This window comes from Delphinapterus leucas, chromosome 9, assembly GCF_059928025.1.
Source record: "Delphinapterus leucas isolate spDelLeu-1000000601 "Yukka" chromosome 9, BTC_Dleu_Yukka2, whole genome shotgun sequence".
Lineage (NCBI taxonomy): Eukaryota > Metazoa > Chordata > Mammalia > Artiodactyla > Monodontidae > Delphinapterus > Delphinapterus leucas.
The window spans coordinates 55,571,657-55,588,047 of NC_143137.1; the positions used below are offsets into that span (position 1 = coordinate 55,571,657).

At 37.2% G+C, this 16,391-nt stretch overlaps 1 protein-coding gene and 1 pseudogene across 1 annotated transcript in view; one reads left to right on the forward strand and one right to left on the reverse strand.

The window, feature by feature from the left end:
• Positions 1-16,391, forward strand: part of LOC149748411 (S100P-binding protein pseudogene) — a 34,137-nt pseudogene continuing 17,746 nt past the window's right edge.
• The window catches only part of LRRD1 (leucine rich repeats and death domain containing 1), a 14,728-nt gene continuing 5,512 nt past the window's right edge, over positions 7,176-16,391 (reverse strand). The window contains exons 3-5 of the mRNA XM_022585637.3: positions 10,570-10,731; positions 8,364-8,478; positions 7,176-7,713 (exon numbers count right to left, since the gene is read on the reverse strand). Coding sequence (XP_022441345.2) covers positions 7,527-7,713; positions 8,364-8,478; positions 10,570-10,731 — 464 coding nt within the window. The 3' untranslated portion in view covers positions 7,176-7,526. The remainder of the gene's footprint in view (positions 7,714-8,363; positions 8,479-10,569; positions 10,732-16,391) is intronic.

Genomic DNA, 16,391 nt, shown 5'->3' on the forward strand with positions numbered 1-16,391 from the left:
GTAGTTGTGGCGCACGGGCTTAGTTGCTCCGTGGCATGTGGGATCTTCCTGGACCAGGGCTTGAACCCGTGTCCCCTGCATTGGCAGGTAGATTCTTAACCACTGCACCATCAGGGAAGCCCAGCAGCTGGATTCTTAACCACTGCGCCACCAGGGAAGTCCCATGGAGGATTTATTAAAGAAAAGCCGCTGTAGGGACTTCCTACAACTAAAGAGCCCTACCAGCGCAACCAAATAAATAAATTTTTTTTTTAAAAAAAAGGAAAAGCAGCCGTATCTTGATAAGAACAGCAAGCTTAGTGGTGTTTTAACTTACTCTGCTCCCCATCCTCCCTCTGCAGTAGCTTTGAAAACTAACCACATGCAGTCACTGGAGGGAGCAAAAGGATTTACATTGGTGAAAACCCTATTAATATAGACTTATATAGGTGTAAATCTTCATGATCTTGGATTAGAAAATGGTTTCTTATATGTAACACCTAAAGTACAAGCAATAGAAAAGTAGGTAAATAGAACTTAATCAAAATTTAAAACTTTTATACTTCAAAGGACACTATCAAGAAAATGAAAAAGCAACCCACAGAATGCGAGAAAATTTTTGTAGATCATACATCTGATAAGGGACTTGTATCTAGACTACAAAACGAGCTATTACAACTTAATAAAGACAAACATAACCCAATTTAAAAATAGGCAAAGAATCTGAATAGATAATTCTCCAAAGAAGATATAGTAATGGCCAATAAGCACATTAAAAGATGCTCAACAGCATTAGCCATGAGGCAACTGCAAATCAAAATCACAATGAGAGGATAAAATGACGCATGGGGCAGAGTGAGGTGCAGTCGTTCACCTAGGCTTCGGCCCGGCTTCTGGAGATGAAATGATGTGATTCCTGGGATTTGCTTCAAAATAATCTGACCTATTGGAAAATTCTATGAGAGAAGCTCAGAAGAGCCAGCTCTGTGCCTGTGGATGTCATGTGCCATAGGAATTGATGCTTTCAGTGGTTATGAAGAATAGTGGCCCTCTGTGTTCACAGTAAAGTTTGCAAGTAATGATGTTTTTCTTCCAGTGAGCATTTGGAATCCCATGCCCCCTGCAGTGGAAGTGTGGAATCCTAACCACTGGATTGCCTGGGAACTCCCAGTACTAGACCTTTTGGAAGGAGTTGGAGAGTAGGGGTAGTGGCTCAGAAAGAGCTTCTCTTTCAGAAATGTGGCTGCTAAGCCCCAGTGCCTGTGATACTTGTGCTTGACAACCACAAACTTCGAAGGTGGGAGTCAATCATTTTGATAAGTCTCCTGAAAGGAACAGCTAGCAGGAGCTGAACCCTTTTTCCATTTGGCCTCGTGGCAAAGGCAGAGATCACACCAGCAGCTCCACACAGTATGATGTGCTCACTAGTGCCCTCTGAACAATCTTCTGGTACCTTGCCTAAAGACAATGCCCCATTTTCTTGGGATTCCTTGGATGAGGATGGATTGGATGACTCCTTGCTGGAACTGTCTGATGGAAAAGATGATGGCCATTTCAGTTTCACAGAGGAAGATTCAGGAGCTTTTGAAGGATGATGACCTATCAAATGAGCACTTTACTTGGGGAGGTGGCTTGTCTAACGATGACAGCAGGAATGTTGAGAAGGGAGGGAAAGGGAGTCAAATTCCACTTGATACTCCCCAAGAGAAAAATTCATTGTATAGCTTGGGACCAGAAGCTGAGACCTCTGGCCTCTTCAAACTACCTCAACTAAATACATCAGCTGGTCATGGACCAACTCCCACTAAACCATTGAACAGACGCTTTGCACTAGAAAAGAATCTTATAAAAGTTACAGTTGCACCATTTGATCCAACAGTTTGTGATGTTGCACTTGATAAGGACAAGAATGATACATCCGAAGTTACTGAAAAACCCTCCTCCCTTGGAGAAGAGATGAGAGAAGATGGTCTTAGCCTAAATGAGAGCACAGTTTTCACAGAATCTGAAGGGATCAGCCCCAATAATTCTGCCTATGATGGGCCCCCACTCCCTTCTTCAAACAGTAAGTTTCAACAAACTGTCTCTGATAAAAATATATCTAACAGTAAGAAAACTACACCTGTAACCTCTCAGATATTGAACCATTCAAAGACTCCTTCTAATACGGGGTCATCCTGGAGAAATGGATCACATAAATCAAGTTTTGAAATGAGGTTTCCAGTTGTTTCCAGTTCATCAAACAAACATTTTCTTGACAAGGATTCTGGGAAGCTGAAGGTCCATGAAAAAAGACTAGGCAAAGTCATTCCTGTTCTGCAAACCAAAACAAGGACTAGTATTCTGATATTTTCACCATCAGATCTAAAAAGCAGAAGCAAAGTTATCTCAGGAATGTCATTGCTCATATAGAAGACTTAGTGGACTCTAACCAAGGTACCTTGGGGGAGCTGTGTGCCTTGATGGATCACGTTTATCACATGCAGAACCCAAAATTGTAGCATCCTTCGGACCTCACCAGGTGAAACTATGCCTGGTTCCAACAGAAATCTCTGCAAAAATACAGTCTGACTCAGTGGGTTGACGGGAACATGCGAAGCCACCATCGGTTCCAGCGTCTACCAGATTTCCTGTACAGTCCATTTGTCTCCTCCCATCAGCAATGAAGGTCCCTATCCAGGGTCCTGTCCAGAGCAGCATCTCATCTTCTGCTGTTTTGTGCTTTGTAGATTTTAAATTTTATTTTTCACAACATTTTTATTTAAAGAACTTGTCACCTTTTGGAAATGCCCATTGCTGACTTGAAATTTTTTGTATAAGGTCCTTCCTGTTTGTGTGTGTCTATGCATTTAAGCAGTGTTGAGTTGATATAGTTTTAATTTTTTAATTTAAATTGAAGGTGGCTACCGCCTGAAAGCCAGCATTAAGTCAAAACACCCAGGCTCAAGCAAGTCTACTTCTGATGCCCAAAAGAAATCATCTTTTAATCTCCTATGAGGAAGAGATTCTTTATCAGGCTGCAAGCCAGTGTTAATTATTGCTGGTGACTTATAAATGGATACAAGTCACTTTTAGCAACCCCTCTTACTTTTTTTATTTGAATCTCCGAATACCTGTCAGTATTTTAAAAGTTGGTAATCCAGCACGTCTGAAGAGTTGAAAGGACAAATTAAAAGTGTAAATCTTCTCTTCTTTTTGTACCTACTAGCTGCCTTTATTTTTTGGCTTTTTTTTTCATTCTTCATTAAATTTATTTTGCACAATAGTGTTTACAAATCTTGTACATCTTAACTCTAATAGAAGAATAGCAATAACAACCCCTGTTGATGACTAACAACCCCTGTTGATTTGCAGTCTTGTGACTGTTTGCCTTCTCTGCCTTTCTTCAAGGATTTTCCTTCTTTTTTCCCCAGTGACCTTAGGGCTCTACCAGCATATTCCTGTATCCTGTTAGACATAGATATGCCTCTTAAGAAAAGCCTTACTGTACTCATTATTGAAGAACCACCTACCCAGAGTCTTGACTCTAGGACAGGCCAGAAAGCAGTGCTATTGAGAGGTGTCAGTTGGTCTTCAGTTTCATCTGCTGAACCCCAACTTCAAGTATGAGTTGACATATTAGTCAGTGAGCTTCCATCCTGTGGGAGAGACTTTGGAGAAGCTGTCTTTTGTCTCCATTATTAGTTAATAAGAGGTGCCTTTTGGTCCAGGATGTTACCATCTCCTTACTTGGTCAAATCTCTGATGTACAGTTTTACAAAACTACTAAAGTGGATCTAAAATAGTTTTGATTAAGCCTGTGCTCAAAACATTACCTGATCTTAAGGGTAATGCTATGTGCAGCTATCTTAATGGATGTCTTAGGAGTTTGTTATTCTCTTTACAGACAGCTCTAGACATCTCTCGGGAGATTTTGCAGTCTGGCATTTGTGCTGCTGTTCACTCTCTGTGAAGGTTGTACCTAGTTGCTATAGCACAGCCTGTGATACTGGTCTCACTGCCTTTGTCTGGTTTTGTTCTTCCATAAGCCCCATCTTTGTATGCCAGTAACCCATCTTAAACATCCTGCCCTACTTTAGAAACTGACTTGGGAGAAACTTGGTCATAGTTACCAGTAAACTTAGATAGACATCGCCAAGTGTTAACTATTTCTATCCAGTCAAGGATTCTCTTTTCCTTCAACATTTGGTTTAGAATCTGGGACCAAAATGCAAAGGGGAAGTTCTGTGCAAAGGCAAGAGTCAAAATCTGTTATTTCAGTTGGCATTGCCTATATCAGTCACTTCTCCACATTTCCGTAAATTAGCTTGATGGAGTGGGGCAGACAGACATCCACCTTTGGAACTATAGCATAGTTAGAATTCATTGTTACTGGAATAACTAGCGTTGCAGTTGTCTTGTTCCCCACAGATAACCAAGGAGTAAAGGGATAGCCTCTTGCTTAGGCAAAAGTCTAAGACTCATGTTCCTGCCTCCCTGGTACAGGAGGGTTTAATACTGATGTGTAATGGGAGCATCACCTTTGCCAAATCAAATGAGTGACGGGTTAACGAGAAAATGTGACAATCACATTTTGTCTTTGTTCAAATAATTATGTTTTTCCAAAGCTTTAGCAGCTTACTTAAATCTGTTAGACTGGGGACGGAGAGAACTGTTCCCTAGCGGTTAACGTGGTATTCTTTAAGAAGAAAAACAAAGGCAAAGAAAACTCATTATTAGGCATGTTTGCCTTAAAGATGGTAGTGGGTAGAATCTAGAGTTTTAATCTGTTTTTAAAAGCTACATATCTCATATTTGGTGTTGGCCTCTAAGTCTAATTTTCATGTAGAATTCTTGCCATGTTGTTTTATTTGCCATAAGCATTGTGTGCATTTAACTGCCTACCTAGCCTTCTTCATCTGTGATGACCTTCTCCCCACAGGGGTCTTGACAATACAGAGTATGAATGTGCTGTTTACATAGTTTACTTGTAAGTAAAGAGCCTGAAATAACCTGTAGTTTTGCATCTAATGTGGACCCCAATTTACTTTGGTTGTTGTCAGGATCAATTATGAAACCGAAGTTTGGTGCCTCCTCTTTATCATGTTTTTCCCCTTGTAGCAGTTGTGTTTAATGTCATTAAAAAGAAATAAAATTTCTTGTCAGTGAAAAAAAAAATCACGATGAGATACCATGTCATGGGATGTGTTTAGTAAAAAACAAAATTTTAATGAAAATAACAAGTATTGGAGAGGATGTGAAGAGATTGAAACCCTCATATATTGCTTATGGGAATAGAAATTGGTTCTGCCACTGTGGAAAACCATGTGATGGTTCCTCAAAAAGTTAAACATAGAGTTATCATATGACCCAGGAATTCCACTTCTAGTTATACACCCAAAATAATTTTTTAAAGATGTTTAAACAAAAACTTGTAAATGAATGTTCATAGCAACTAAAACGTGGAAACAACCCAAATTTCCATCAACTGATGGATAAACAGAATACAATAGAACATTATTCAGCCATAAAATGGAATAAAATATTGATGCATGCTCCAACAAGAGGTCATGTATTATATGATTCCATTTATATGAAACATCTAGAGTAGGCAAATCCATAGAGACAGAAAGCAGATCATTAGTTGCCAGGGGCCAGGGGGAAGGGAAAATGGAGAGTGACTGCTAATGAGCCTGGGGTTTCTTTCTGAAGTGATGAAAATATTCTGGAATTAGATGGTGGTGAAAGGTGCACAACTCAACTAATTATACACCTTAAAAAATAAAAGATGACTGTTATGGCATGTGAATATATCTTAAAAACCCACCCCAAGATATCAGTAATTAAATGGAAATAGATACTCAAATCAAAAAGCTAAAATTGTCAGACCAATTAAAAAACAAAATGTAACTATACAAAAAATGTTTTATGGGAAATCTTTCAGGATCTAGACATCAGTTTCCAAGATATTGATATAATATCAAGTTCATCAAAAATAGGAGAGGAGGAAGTCCAATTGCAAAGTGGCAGATTCTGTCATGTACCAACATGAACACACAGTTAACTACAGTATTTAATATGGCTGCTATATTAGAGATTTAAATTTCGCCTGTCATAGCTTTAATATATTTGGTCGTTGAGTCATGTTTTGCTCTAGTATATGCTTAATTATTTCAAATTGCTTTTATTCTTTCATTACTAATGTTATGAATATTATTGTATAATATATGTATAGCATAATTATTAAAGAAATAAGTTCTCATAACCATTATTTTCTAGATATTTTTGTAATTACATTGCAAATCTTATTTTTGTTCCAAGATTTGATTCTCAGGGAGAGGGGAGAGGATATGATCTGGGCTAAGTCTTAGGGAAGATGCCTTAGGGAAATTAGCCAGGAGAGGTAGGTATTCAGAGAAAAGGAGAACATGTTCCATGCAGAAAGAAGAATAAAGGCAAACGAGACAATGAGAGTTCATAGCATATTTGAGGAGTTTCGAAAAGCTTGGCTTGACTGGAGAATAACGGGGAAAGAATGGAGAGATCTAGGCTATAAAAGAAATAATTTTAAATTTTGATCAGGAGGTTGATATGGTTAGATCTGTGTTTTTAAAAGATAAATCTGGCAGCAAAATACAGTATGGTTTGGGTGAGTCTATAGGATAGGACATCTGTTTAAAAGGCTGTTGTAGCAATATGGCAAGAGACGATAAGAGCTGGGCGCAATGAAAGTGCTTTCATTGTTCTGATGTTATCCAGCTTTCTCTCTCTCTCTCTTCAGACCAAAGTTTCCCCTAGAAAATTTTCTGGTCTTTATATCTGTATCTCTGAACGAAGGGTAGAGAACCTGGTTTATATCACTTAGTTATTCTAGGTCTTAATTTTCTTATTTGTAAAATGATAGTTTCCAAGATCCTTCCCATTTCAATGTTCTATGGAAGTACCTTGCCGCCAGCTGAGAACATTAACCATCACACCAGCCACGTGTGAAACTAATGATACTTCTGTATTCTTCACTTTTTGCTCACTTAAACTAGTGTATTGGGTTTCCAAGTGATTTAAGAATATTCTAGACATAGTGCAGTTTTTGTTAACTTTATAAGATAACTTTCTACTTAAAAGATACAGAAACTTTGTGATGTGAGACCAAATTAAACAAAGGACTTAATCTTGCAGGTTGGATTTAAGCACCATATTATTTTATTGTCTTTGTTGTTGTTTTGGAAGTGCAACATGAAATATTGGTTGACAAGTATAATGCCTATGTCTCCAATCCTTCTCTATTTTTAAACTTTTTCCAGTAGGGATAAGAGTGCCTAAGGATTTATATTAGCTTAAGAACAGCTTCTTTATATCTGTATCTCTGAAGTAAGGGTAGAGAGGCAACAGAATAAATACATAAAATGGTGTCTGCAATATTTTATTATGATGACACTAGAGTGGTAGCCATAAATTGTCATCATCTCTTAGGAATACATGAAAAGAAACATGACGTGCAATTCTCTTGTATCCAGTTTCAATTATATAAGTGCATCATAAGTTCTCAGTTCTTATTCTGGATACACTGTTCAGAATTTAATTGCACATGTAAAAAGTTTTAAAGCTGTTATTTTGTCCATAATTTCATATGCTCCTATCATAGTTAGTGCCCGAGTTAGTTGGTCTCTTAGAGCAGCAGTGGTTACTGACAAGTTGTTATTTTCCGTTTTCCACTTATCAAGTGTTCGGTGGACTCTCTCACTTAATGAAACAGTGCTGAAAATTTTGAAATAATAATAATTTTAATTATCAATTAATAACACTGTTTTAAACTACATCAGTATTATATATCTAGGTTTTCAACCTAGTTTACCAGAGTGATGTGAGGATTAAATTAATTGGTGAAGATAGTCTATATAAAAATTTAGCACAGAGTTTGGCACATACATAGTAAGTGAATGTTAGTCCCATGCCATCCCTTGTTTCCTTGAAGAAAATCAACAATTCAATTAACATTTGATTCTAACAGAGATTTACTCAAGACCTCAAAATAATTGTGGACTGTTTACTATAAACCAGTATATTACTGCTACAATGCTACATGCTTTATAACTTGATCTCATGACAGCTCTCTTAGATAAGTCTATCCATTTTACCAGTAAAGAAACTGAGGCACAGGTAAGTTAGGGGACTTATCCAGGATCACAAAACTATTTGGGATTTAAAGCCAAGCAGTCTATCCTCAGAGTACTTGCTTAAAACTACTATACCCATATGGATCTCAAATATATAATAAACTAAAATCAGTCTTTTACAGCAAAGTAGAGTTCATGTTAATATGAATGTTTCAAAACCATGTAATATCAATATGATATAAATCAGAACATGAGAATAAGCTTATACTACATGTTGTCATTCATACATACCTCATTGTAGACTTAGTTTCTGTGACTGCCAGGTTTAGTTTTTGACACAAAAATTGAAAATTTGTTTCAGTAATATTGTTGGCAACTATCTTGAAGATCTTTGCTAAGATTTTCTCTACATTTGAACATAAAAGAAAATTTAGGTCATCTCTTTTGAAAAACATACTCTATTCTGAGTTAATATTATAGCTAGGTTTTTTACTTCTGTGCTGCTATAAGATGTACATATCAAATAAGATTGAAAACTAAAGTGCAGCTCTAACACACAAACTGAAGTTTGAACCATTTATTCCATTTCTTCTAAAATCTGAATAACCCTAAACATAAATAATATAAAATGTCTATTTAAAAGGATATTATAAGCAACTTCAAGGTGATCATCAAACCCTTTAATTCTTTCAGGATTTGAAATGAATTTAGCTCCTTCCTTCAATTCTGACTTTTTAATATGCTCCTTTGGGTACCATCCTGAGAAACCAAGTTCAAATCTACTATAAATATGGTATATATATATATATATATATATATGCTTATTTTATATTCACATCACTTATTTAATGAATGTTGGCTTAGATATAAGTAGAGTATTTTTAGTTTATAAAAAAGCTTCTAGGTAATTTGAACTAGATCCATTTTTTTTTAGATCCACTTTTTGTTAACCAAGGTAATTTGAGAATATTCAAGAACCAGTCATCTGCCATCCCTCTGTAATCATCCCAAATCTGTTCTATGCTTTCTGTTTTTAAATTTTTATCCATACCATTAATCCCTCAGGCTAGATTTTATGCTAATGAGATAATTGAAAATCCAATCTCCTAAGTGAAATTTTAAGGAAGAGACCCCATGTTCTTTGTTAATTGCAGAATTAACATCTCCTATGATGACTTCCTTTCCAATTTCTCTCGGTGCCAAGCCTGCAGTATGAAGGCCCCTTGGGAATAAAGAAAGGAGATAAATGGCTTGGATTCTCTTGTTTTTGCTGACTTTCATCTGTTGTCATTGCCTGTTGAACTTTCCCCAAAGAGGCTAGAACCACATGAATCTTCCTTCCTCAGGAACTTGAGTAACAGAATTTTAACAAGGAAGTTCAATCATGTAACTTTACAGACCTTCTCTAAAGTACTGTTACCTAACAGGAGTACTTTATAGATCCTTGGAAACCCCTAAAAGCTTTGTTTTATAAAAATAAAGTTACCATTAAATATCCCTTATTTTATGATAATTAGCAGAACCAACTTGCCTAGCAAGTTAGAGAAAACACCTACAGTGACTTTTTATTGCTTAGGTTCCTTCCATCCGTGAGGCCCACATCTTGCAAAAGCTTCTGAATGGTAGCCATACATATTGTGGCTTACAGAGGACTGTACATTTTTAGTGACCATCTCAATAGATTATAAGATTATGATGATATAAGCCTCCTGATTACATAGACAGGGTCCTGATAGTTGTATATATTCTCTTTCCCCAAATCTGGATCATTAAATTGATTTAATACTTAAATATGGCATTAAATTGGAGGACCAAAATCTGAATCTACTCTGAGGTTTGACAATGAGCGGCAAAGTTAGAGTCCCAGAAAAAAGGTTAGTTGTTGGGAACCCAAACCCAGGGAAAGAACTGGTTAGTGAAACTTCCATCCCAAAGGCTTGGAGAAACCAGTCTCCATCTGGTCCGGTGAAAGGGCATTTAAAGAAAATGGACCCGCTCTCTGAAGTAATCAGGAACAACCAAAGGAGCTCTTAAAAACAGAAGGAATGAAGACTGCCCAAGGATTACAGACAGGTGATCATAATGAGCCAAGAACTGACTGGCATCAATGTAAAGGATCTATGAACTTCCTTTAAGGCAAAATACAACTTTTAGAACAACTACATATGGTGATCAGAACTGATAAAAAAATCTGTATGTAGATTCTCTGAGTTTGGCCACAACCATGATGAAAAAATCTCTTGGAGTACATTGAGGCCAGTAGGTGGGAAGCAGCTCACCTGTGACTTAAATTTACCTGTTTTCAATGGTTCAAATTGTATAGACCCAGGTTAAATAATCAAAATTACCAAAATAAACTCCTAGCCTTCAGAAAAGGGTAGACGATAAATATTTGAAAGTCTCTGCCAGATTGAAAGCCTCTGATTAAAGCAAACTATTTGTTAATTTATAGATGCCAGAAAATGACTTGTAAGCTAGCCAATCACTCATCACCTACCATCTCTCTCATCTGCCCTCTGTAGATAGCGTGCAATAGTATACAACTGTTTTCCTTTACAGATTTCCATTGGAGGTCTCAGCAAAGGGTTATCATCAAAATTTATCTCCTTCAGTGAAAAAAGCTTGTAGATACCGCTAGGCAGAGCTGTCAGATTATTTCCTAGTAGAAAAAAAATTATAATTGAATTATATCCTTCTGTAAAAGAAAACTATAGAGACAAATAACAACTATGTAAAGGGCATCTACTGTGTCTCACTGACAAAGTATCAGAGGAGCCTCACAATGCTGGCAAAACATAAGTTCTTACTGTTGTCCACTTGCTAGGAATGAAAAGGAGAAAGTATAGAAACAGAGCAATGATTCCTTTTTCTCACAGAGAATGACAAAATGAGAAGGAGGCTTTCCTCTTATAATGCAGGAAATGACTTTACAGAGTAAGTGAGATGGTAATTTTTTTAATAAACTTTGTTTGCAATAATTTCAGACTTACAGAAAAGTTGCAGAAATTGTAGAGTTCCTGTATACTCTTCATCTAGTTTTAGTTTTCCCTGATGTTATCATCTCACATTATTGTATTACATTTTTAAATCGAAGAAACTTTAACATTGGCACATTACTATTAAATAAGCTTTGGACATTTTTGAATTTCATTATTTTTTCCATCAATGTCCTTTTTCTGTTCCGGTATCCATTCCAGGATAGCACACTGCATACAGTTATGTCTTCTGGTCTGTGACAGTTCCTCAGCCTGTCCTTGTTTTTCACGATCTTGATGGTTTTGAGTAGTACAAGTTAGGTATTTTGTAGACTATTCCTTAATATGAGTTTATCTGGTATATTTTTTCATGAATAGACTGGGGTTATGGGTTTTGGGAAAGAATACCACAGAGGTGAAGTGCTCATCACATCAGAGATACCTGACATCCACAAGACATCACTAGCATGTTAAACGTTATCCCTTGGCTAAAATAGTGTCTTCCAGGTTTCTCCAATGTAATGTTTTGATTTTCTCCTTTCCATACTCTATTCTTTAGAACTGAGTTACGAAGTCTGGTCCACCCTCAAGGAGTGAAGATTAAGCTCCAACTTCCCTAAACATAATTTTTTTCAAAACCACCTTAATCTGTGGGACTTCCCTGGCAGTCCAGTGGTTAAGACTTCACCTTCCAATGCAGAGGGTGCAGGTTTGATCCCTGATCAGGGAGCTAAGATCCCACATGACTCGCGGCCAAAAAACCAAAACATAAAAACAGAAGCAATATTATAACAAATTCAATAAAGACTTTTAAAATGGTCCACAGCAAAAAAAAAAATCTTAAAAAAATGTTTTTTGATCTTTAATAAAAAAAAACACCTTAATCTAACATAAACCTGACATAAAAAGTAAAACTGTGATAACTGACAAAGTAAGAATTTGTAATCATTTTAAGAGGAACTGGCCTAAAGTTTGCCTTTGTGCTATTTATATATTTATGGTTATATTATTTTAGCCAAAATTAAAGGAACCTCGTTCCTTTTAGTGAAGAAAGGTATTTAGAAACCAAGATCTGGGTACTAGAGTTGCTCATTGCTTCTTGGAGTGTGTGCTGCTTCTGACTTAAGTATATTCTGTCTCACTCCCTGATATCACTAGCTCTGGGGAAAACCAGTTGCCATGTCATAAAGAGGCTCATATGGCAAGGGACTAAAGCCTGCTGCCAGTAGCCACATAAATAAGCTTTGAAGCAAATCCACCAGCCCTAATCAAGCCTGGCTGCAGCACCAGCCAACAGGTTGGCTGCAGTCTCATACAAGACTCTGAGATAGAACAAGTCAGCTAAACACCTCCTGGGTTCCTGACCCTCAGAAACTGTGTGAAATAAATATTTTATTAATTTAAGAAGCGAAAGTTTGTGGAAACTTGTCACATACCAATAGAAAACTGATACAACAGCTAATGGCTAAAAGTACTGAACTGAGATCTAAGGAGCTGCCATTTGCAGGGAAGGAGTTTGTATTTTTAGTCCAGCAACTTAAGTGCCTGATGAAGCAACAATAGCAACAAAAACAAATATCAACATTGGAGAGAAATAGAATTGATTATAGAGTTCAGGATTCAAAACAGAGAAAAAAGAAAATGTGGCTCACTCCCAAGAGAAAAATAAAACTCAATTGCTGTAGTCAACATATAAGAATTTTAAAGCAGCTAATACAATGATGTTCAAGAATGTAAAGAAAGATATTCTTATAATGAATGAAAAAAATAGGAAATCTTGGGGCTTCCCTGGTGGCGCAGTGGTTGAGAGTCCGCCTGCCGGTGCAGGGGACACGGGTTCGTGCCCCGGGAAGATCCCACATGCCGCGGAGTGGCTAGGCCCGTGAGCCATGGCCGCTGAGCCTGTGCGTCTGGAGCCTGTGCTCCGCAACGGGAGAGGCCACAACAGTGAGAGGCCCACGTACCGAAAAAAAAAAAAAAAAAAGGAAATCTTGGAGGAGAAATATAAAAAAAAAAGGAAAAATGGAAATGCTAGAACTGAAAATTAAAGTATCTGAAATTAAAAATTAATTGGAGAGACAACAATAGGATAGAAATGATAGACAAGTCAGTAAACTTGAAGGCAGATCAATATGAGATGCTGAAAGCTCTGTGTACACCACACACACACACATACACACACACACACACACACACACACACGGAGAGAGAGAGAGCACTTTAGGGATTTGTAGGACAGTATGTAAAGGAAATTGGAGTAGAGAGAGAAAATGAAGAAGAAAAAATTTTTGAAGGAATAACAGTTAAAAAAGTCCCCCAATGTAATAAAATACATGAATATATAGACCAGAAACAGCAAAATCCAAGCAGTATAAATAAACATGAAAAACACACCTAGAATGAATGCCACAGAAAATTCAGAGTAGGCCTCTCCAAAAATCAGCCCCTCCAATTGAAACAATCAAAAGCTGGAAAGGGCTGATAGAATCAGCTTTTTCAGAATTCTGGAACTTAATCCAGAATTTTACAGTTACTAGGATACTGCTCAATGAAGAAAAAGGCAGGAGAATTTTGGTAAGAGAGAACTGTGGCTTTTTCACTCATCTCCATACCACCCTGCATTTCCCAGCATGGCAGCAACAGCTGTAGGGAGGGCAGCCTGCATTCCTGGTGCAGCTTACTGGTGCCAGAAAGCCAACATGGACCTTGTTCTTTTAATACTGAGGCTTTGCATTTTGATCTGTCTGCTGATTCCCCGAGGGATTGACACAGAGACTGACTTTTGTTTTGCTCCCCCGACTCAGGATGGAGCTGCCTTCCTGAGTGGCAAGTTGTTGTCACATGTAAAGACACACATGTCTGAGCCTACCTGGGGCAAGGAACAGCAGACAGGGAAAGCAGCAAACAGATCCAAAAGCCCAGGAAGGAGGAGGCTGAAGAGGAAGTTTCTTGGGGGAATAAGGGCTGAGAAGGGCCATGGTGTATCCTGGGGGAAATGGAGTACAGTAAGCATATCCAGGACTGAACAAATGCACAGAAGAGAACTGAGAGAATCCTAGGTTTGTGCCTGTGGTGGATTTTTGGGCTTCACACAATCAGGAGAAGAAGGCTAAGGCAGAGTCATAGGTGGCCTGACTTAGCATTGAAGTGCCCCAGCATAGAGCTAAGATGCAAAGACTGGGAAAGTAGTATTTTCTTTTATGGCTCTAGGTATTGAAGGACAGAAGAAGATATCCATGCAAATACTAACCAAAGAGTTGGGGTGGTTTTACTAATATCAGATAACATAGACTTTAAGTCAAAAACTGTTATAAAGGACAAAGGACAGTATATATTTTTAAAAGGATCATTACATTAAGAAGATATAACAGTTATAAGTATATACATACCTAACAGCAAAACCCCAAAACATATTAGACAAATATTGACAGAATTGAAGGGAGCAACAAGTGGTTCTACAGTAATAGATGGAGACTATAATACCTCACTTTCAATAATGGATAGAACATTTAGACAAAAGGTCAGTAAGGAAATAGGGCACTTGAACAACACTATAAAGCAACTAAACCTAACAGACATACATAGAACAGTCCAACAGCAGAATACACATTTTTCTCAAGTGCACATAGAACATTCTCCATGATAGACCATATATTAAGCCACAAGACAAGTCTCAATAAATTAAAATTGACTGAAAAAAGTCATACAATATATCTTCTTTGACCAAAATGGAATGAAACTATGAAAAATAATAGAAGGAAAACTGGAAAATTTACAGAGTTAAACAGCATACTTTTAAGCAACCAATGTGTCAAAGATGGAATCAAAAAGGAAATTATAAAATATAAAGAGATGAATGAAAATGAAAACGATAACCAAAAATTATGGATGCAACAGAAGCAGCGCTTAGGATGAAATTTATAGCTGAAAAAGAAGAAGTGTCTTACATTAATAACTTTACACCTAAATGAACTAGAAAAAGATAAGCAAGTTAATCCAAAACTATCAGAAGGAGGAAACAATAAAGATTAGAGCAGATATAAATGAAATAGAGAATAGAAAAACAATAGAATCAATCAAACCAAAATCAACCAAGCAAATAGAAAAAACCAAAAGTTGGTTCTTTGAAAAGATCAACAAAATTGACAAACCTTTAGCTCAATGGACTAAGAAAAAAGAAGCAAGACTCAATTTACTAAAATCAGAAATGAAAATGGGAACATTACTACTGATTCTACAGAAATAAAAGATTATAGAGTACTGGGAACATTATTATACCAGCAAATTGGATAATCTAGCTGATGTGAATGATGGAGTTAGAATTCTAAATAATGTCCTACTTCAAAGTCTGTACTTTGAGGAAAGCAAGGAATTAATCTATAAATCCTGGTCACTGGTATAATGTCTCACATTTATCAAAATATTTTCATAAGTTTTAACTTATATTTCCACGATTCTATGAACAAACAGAAGTTATAGCTTTCCTATCTTGCTGATGGAAAAACTGAGGTTCAAAGTGGTTATCTTCCTAAATCCACTAGCGTTAGTGACAGAGGGGACTAATTCTCAAGACTGTATATAAATGTCTTTTGTCTGAATAATGAAGATGCTACCAGCTTTCAAAGTCTCATTCAGTCCAAATCTATGACGTGGGTATTCCTGTTAGCTTCGTTTCATGAATGGAGGAAACAAATTATAACTTCAAATCTGGCAAGGAAAGCTGGAGACTGTGGGCATGCCAGTTGTGTAGCGATTATCTCTTAGATCCAAACCCATCTCTGTGGGCTCCTTGACTGTTTTTCCTTGAGTGTCACACCAGCAACACTCTTTTACCCCACCGGCAGCAGTTCCTGCCCATAACAGCTGAATGCAGTTTGCAGTTTTCCCAACACTAGCAGAACCAGCTCCTTTCTCTCTCTCTCTCTCTTTCTCTCTCTCTCTCTCACACACACACCCCTACACAAACACACACTCACCACCCCCAAGCTCAGAGGAGCAAGCACCAGGCAAGCAGTACTTCATCCTCAGACTTCCGAGTTTCACCACTGCGTGACCCCTCCTCCAAACTTCTAAGTTTTAATAATTCCAAATTCTTCATTTTATTCCCTTAGCCATAAGATGGTTATTGCTTCCTGCCATTGCTACTTTTGTGATAACCTTAGGATTCTCTCTTTACCCTTTTAGTTAAACAATTAAGAAGATTTTACTTAGTAATTAACTAAGGTGTGGTTTCTGGATCCTGACTGATACACTTTTCTAATTCTGATAGGGACTAACAGAGAACTGGCTAAGCTTGCAGAAAAGTCTGTGATCTTCCTATTTTGTCTTGATTCTTGTACTAGAA